Source organism: Octopus bimaculoides, chromosome 1, assembly GCF_046866305.1.
Source record: "Octopus bimaculoides isolate indiv1 chromosome 1, ASM4686630v1, whole genome shotgun sequence".
NCBI classification, from domain to species: Eukaryota; Metazoa; Mollusca; class Cephalopoda; order Octopoda; family Octopodidae; genus Octopus; species Octopus bimaculoides.
In genome coordinates this window covers 86650108-86656107 of record NC_142928.1, presented here as the reverse complement: position 1 = coordinate 86656107, position 6000 = coordinate 86650108, and the positions used below count along the sequence as shown (strand labels likewise).

General features: G+C 32.4%; 1 protein-coding gene across 7 annotated transcripts in view; it reads right to left on the bottom strand.

The window, feature by feature from the left end:
• LOC106884368 (uncharacterized) overlaps positions 1-6000 on the bottom strand; it is a 282032-nt gene that overhangs the window by 230073 nt on the left and 45959 nt on the right. For 3 of the 7 annotated variants that reach the window (XR_016242145.1, XM_089353300.1, XM_089353320.1), the window contains exon 1: positions 5107-5258. The exons of the other annotated variants lie outside the window; for them this stretch is intronic. Coding sequence is in view for 2 of the 3 variants with exons in the window: in XM_089353300.1 (XP_089209426.1) it covers positions 5107-5169 (63 nt within the window). In the remaining variant the exon portion in view is untranslated. Of the gene's footprint in view, positions 1-5106; positions 5259-6000 lie in introns of those variants that run through there. 7 annotated transcript variants of the gene reach the window in all.

Below are 6000 nucleotides of genomic sequence, written 5' to 3'. Positions count from 1 at the left end.
ATCTGAAACACAGTTTCATATCAACTGTTTTGAAAAAGACAGAAAAGTGAAATTTAAATAAGCAACAACTGTTGAGTATGTTTATAGGCTTTATCGATTATGACTCTTCCAAAATATAGCAAGGTTATTTTATATTTATTTTTACTGTTTAATATCTCTCTTAACTTAAGCGGGATTTCCCCCCAGACCTATTGGATTCTTTTTCTTGTTTGACTAAGATTTTAATAATCAAATACATACTACCGTCAGCTGTCCATTTCTCTTTCTATTGAATACAATTTTAAAAGGTAAATGCTTTATTGATAAATATTTACCATGTTGTTGACAAAAGATTAAAATAAGTTGCGTATTTTACCTTTTATCTTTTACTTGTTTCAGTCTTTGGACGGCGGCCATACTAGGATACGACCTTGGAGGGTTTAATCGAACGAATCCCCCTCCATTACTTATTTAAAGTTTGGTACTTGTTCTATCGCTCTCTGTTTACCGAATCGCTATATTATGGGTGTGTAAGCAAATTAACACCGGTCGTCAAGCGGTGGATGAACAAACACACATATACACAACACAACACACACACACACACAGACACACACACACACACACACTGTATTAGACGCATGTATTTTGGTGGTTTCTTTGGGGGGGGGGGGTTCCTTTCAACCGCAATGTCTAAAAAAATCATCCAGGTTTTATATGCGAAGTCAAGCATAACGCATTAAAAAATTTTTTTTTCTTTTCTGAATATGCGCAGCTGAAATAGGGTAGCATCTAATATTCCTGCGCGTCTTTTATGCCGTCAAATACAGAATATGTATATCCTACCTCTGAATCGTCTCTATAGCATTTTCGTGAGTTTTCTATACAAATAAACTGAATAGCTAAAAGCATAGACAAGGCTCACATTTCTTTTGATAAAGTCAAACTCACTTTTTGAATATGGATCGTTTCTTTTGGCTAATCCTAATGACAAAATGGAACCTATTAAGTGATAGTATATACATCCACAAATACCAGACAATCAATTGAATCAATTACTCTGAAAGTATTGACTGCTAGATATACAACCAATGATTTTTTTGTTCTTTAGAAACAGAAAAATAAATAGTTCTAAGTTAAGCTAACTGTTCTAATAATAGAATCGTTATTGATTTTCTAATGTTTCTTCTTGAATTTCCTCCTTCCGTTGAAATGCTCGCATCGTTTAATAAATACGTTTTTAATTCTTTATATTTGAAGTTTTCGATAATCGTATTTTTAGAAACTTTCCGGTAAATTTTCATTTAACAGAAAAACAATAACATCACGTAATCAATCCTTTCCTTTTCCCATCCAATCTATATTTCTATACCACATTTCTAGCTATTTTCTAGCTATCAATTTATTTGTTCCTCGCAGGGATTTTTGACGTTTTCTGTCAGTCAGTAAACTAGAATACACAAGCCATCAAACAATTTGTTTGAGAACGTAACTAATACACAACGGATATAAAAAAAAAAAAAAACTCGTCTTATTCTTTGCCCATTTCTTTTAATGATTTTATGAAAAACTGCGCTTTTGTATCGGAAACAATAACTTACACATCTTCGCTGGATGTATAAGTAAAAAAAGAGGTGATATACCCAAATCAGCAGCTCATAGCACATAATAGAGTTCGCCCGCATACATACATACATACATACATACATACATACATACATACATACATACATACATACATACATACATACATACATACATATAAACGTATTTGTATAATTGAGAGTTTGTCTCGTGACTCATGTTTCACGCCACTGCGATCTTCAGGCAAAACACTACATCCACTACGTCTTGCATTGAGTAACGTGCGTGCGTGTGTGTGTATGTGTGTGTGTGTGTGTGTGTGTGTATGTGTATGTATGTGTGTGTGTGTGCGAGTGTGCGTAAAAATTCATTGATGTCTTGGTTTATTTGTGAAATAGAGAGAAAATACACCAAGGGAACGGAGAGACAGAGATAAAGATAAAGTCGTAGAGAGAGAGAGAGAAAGAAAGGGAAAGAGAATGAGAGGGAGAGAGAGTAATATGGAGAAAAGGGTAAATACCTAGTTCTCTATATTGGGTTTTAGTTCCATATCACCCCTGATTAAGCATATCCATTGGAAAATTCGTTCCAGCGATGACAATCCCGTCTTTTAAAGTGGGACAGTATAATCTGCATTAGATAATATAAGGTCATTTCTCTAGGTATTGAAGAGTAGGATGTTTAGAAGAAGATTTGACAGCTACATCCAGAAACTCAAGGGAACACGTAGAAGTTCTCTCTCATTAGACAACCTACCGGATTCTGAACCCACAAACCATTGTTGATTAACGGGATAACATAAGATTCGACGCTTAAAATCAATATATATTAACATATATTACATTATATTATATATACATTACATTAAAAGTTAACACACACACACACAATACTGTATTACATAGAGTTTATTAAAACTATATAGGACATTACACAAATGTGAAGAGTAAAGTAAAATAGGACGAACAACAGATCAACCATCGTCATAACTAATAGTTCCTTACTACATACAAACATACTTGATATATAACTACATACACATACACATACACACACACACACACACACACACACACACAAAACACATACTCACACACTCACACACGCATACACACTTACGCATAAGCGTTAGGGTCTCACATATACATGGTGAATTAAAAATCTTCATTTAAACTACGATTATTCTTGTAGCGTGCTGACAAAGATTTTAGAACATGACATAAAGTAGTTTGCAGTATTTGTTCTAGATCTTCGTGTTTCTGAGTTCAAATCTAACCCTTGTCGGGATCGAAAAAAAAAAGTCCCTTTCCAGGGCGGTGGATGAGCAGAATTGTCAGAGCATCAGACAGGATGCCTTACTGCATCAATTCCAGTTCTTTTGTTTTCTGAGTTCAAATTCTGCTGGACAGTGCCTGCGTCCAGGATCAACTACCTGACCCAAGGAGCATCCCACGCAACATGGACAAGTCGTCTTAAAACATATATAAGTGATGAAATTTAATGCAGTGGTGGTTAGAAAACAAAACAAAAAAAAATCAATTGCATGAGTAAGACCCTTGTAATTAGAAGACAAAACCTCTTTCTAGAGTTCTCTGAAATCTGAAAACAACAATAAAGGGTGATAACTGTAATGATATCAGATAACAATATTTTGGTGGTGGGGAGATAGAAAATTTACATAAGATGTGGATGCTGTCTTCAAATCCAATTGATGAAACCAGCGGACATGCTTCAATCTTGTTAGGTTTTATCTATTCAATTCTGTTCGACATAACATTCATGAGTGAGAGTGAGCGCGCGTGTGTTGAATTGAACCGGTTTCAGCTTATGAGCTGTGGCCATGCTGGGGCACCGCCATTTATATATATATATATATATATATATATATATATATATATATATATATCCGTATTCCCGAGCGTCATACTAATATATACTTTTGTTATTTACACCACCTGTCCTCGTCTGTTGTTATTTTTTGTATATTCTCCCATATATATATATATATATATATATATATATATATATATATATATATATATATATATATATATATATATATATATATATATATATATATATATATATATATATATATATATATATATATATATATATATATATATATATATATATATATATATATATATATATATATATATATATATATATATATATATATATATATATATATATATATATATATATATATATATATATATATATATATATATATATATATATATATATATAGGGCGTAGGAGTGGCTGTGTGGTAAGAAGCTTGCTTCCTAACCACATGGTTCCAGGTTCAGTCCCACTGCGTGGCACCTAGGGCAAGTGTCTTTTACTATAACCTCGGGCCGACCAAGGCCTTGTGAGTTGATTTGGTAGACATATGTGTGTGTGGTATCTGTGTTTGTCCCCCTTCATCGCTTGACAACCGATGTTGGTGTGTTTACGTACCCGTAACTTAGCGGTTGGGTAAGAGACCGACAGAATAACTTGGCTTATATATGTGTGTGTGTGTGTGTGTGTGTGTGTAAATTACGTCATATGTAAACAGACATAAGTTTGTTTCTTGAAGCGCTGAAATGTATTGGAATACAAGTAGAAAGATATATTTTTCAACGTATAAATACTGATAGGACAGCATATATAGGATAAAATCCTTACAGAGCTGACACATTTTTCTGCTCTGTAAGGATTGTACTATATGTATGTATGTATGTATGTATGTGGTTACATTTCACTTAGGCACAGTGATACTAATAATCAGGTATTAGAAGTCAGTATACTTATACTTCAGAGAAAACGAGTACAGAGTGTAATAAGAAATTAAATAAATGGCAAGGGAACAAGTTATGTAAGCCGATACGCAAGCACTCGGCTACGAGTGTGTATTACACCTTGTAGCAGAAACAGCTGTAAGCTAATGAAATTCATTACATAATTTCTTGTTCCCTTGTCATTTATTCAACTTTTTACGCACACACACACATACATGAATATATATATATATATATATATATATATATATATATATATATATATATATATATATATATATATATATGTGTGTGTGTGTGTGTGTGTGTGTGTGTGTGTGTGTGTGTATCTGTCTGTCTGTCTGTCTGTATGTATTTATATATGCGTGTATATTTTATTTTATTTCATTACTGTATAAAGCATAACATTTATATAGTATTTATAAAGATATAGTATTTGGTAAAGGTATGTTGTCTCATTTTATTTAACATAAAGATATATATCTAAAGAAATATTTATTCCTGAGAAATTTTTGCGCGAATTTACTATGGAATTAACAAATCTTTTCAAAGAGACAGACTATACCACAAGAAAAATATATTCATAAATACAATAAACAAAGATACAAAATAAACATGTAGAAAATTCATCTGGATTATTTAATGCCAGTCAGATAAAGGAAGAAGTTATTTGAAAAAAAAAAAAAAAAAACCAAATGATTAATCAGGAATATACATATATACATATATATATATAAGTGAAAGCAATACTCAACCGTGGTAGTTGTGAAATTGTGAGTAAATAGAGATAAATCCGAAACTTCATAAGACGTCTTCATCGTTTACATTGATAAAAGCAATGAGCCAGTATTTGCATCGTTGTATGTAGTTTCAACAATCCAATGAGATTTCGCCTAATGGCAAAACGTAAGTGACGTCAGGAGAAAATTGCTCGTTCGTTTTCCCGCAGTCTGTTTCTTAAGTGGTTCATTGGCTACATGATCTTAAAACTAATCATGAAACTAATCACGACTTATTTATTTATTTATTTATCTATTTATTTATTTTTCTATAAGAAGAGCAAATCAAATAATCCATAAATCGTTTCCTTTTCTAAACAAAGTGCTCTATAATGTAATTACGTATCCTTTGACGTATAAATCAAAGAATATCCACGTAAATAAGTTGGGCGAAAAAAAAGTGAAAATAAATAACGTGGCTGTATGGTAAGAAATTTGCTTCCCAACCGCTTGGTGTGCTTGTCTCCGTAACTCTGCGGTACAGCGAAAGAGACAAAAGGAATAAGTTCAGGCTTAAAAATTAAAAAAATAATTTAAAAAAACATAAGTACTGGGGTAGATTTGTTCGACTAAACTTCTTCAAGGTGGTGCTCCAGCATGGCCGCAGTCTAACGACTGAAACAAGTGATAAGATAAAGATAAAAGAAAAGATCTGTAGATTAATAAGCATTGTAAGAAGAAACTTTACGGCCTTCCTAATTGCGCCTGCGAGCGTCTGATCCTGCGTTCCTCACTCTTGCTATGCTTATGAATGATATGTTTCTTTATAAAAATCATTGTAAGCCATGTTTTAACTAAAAGGCTAATATACAGAAATTTAGTATATTTGAAATAAATTAAAAACCCCAAAAATCTATATTTAGATGATAC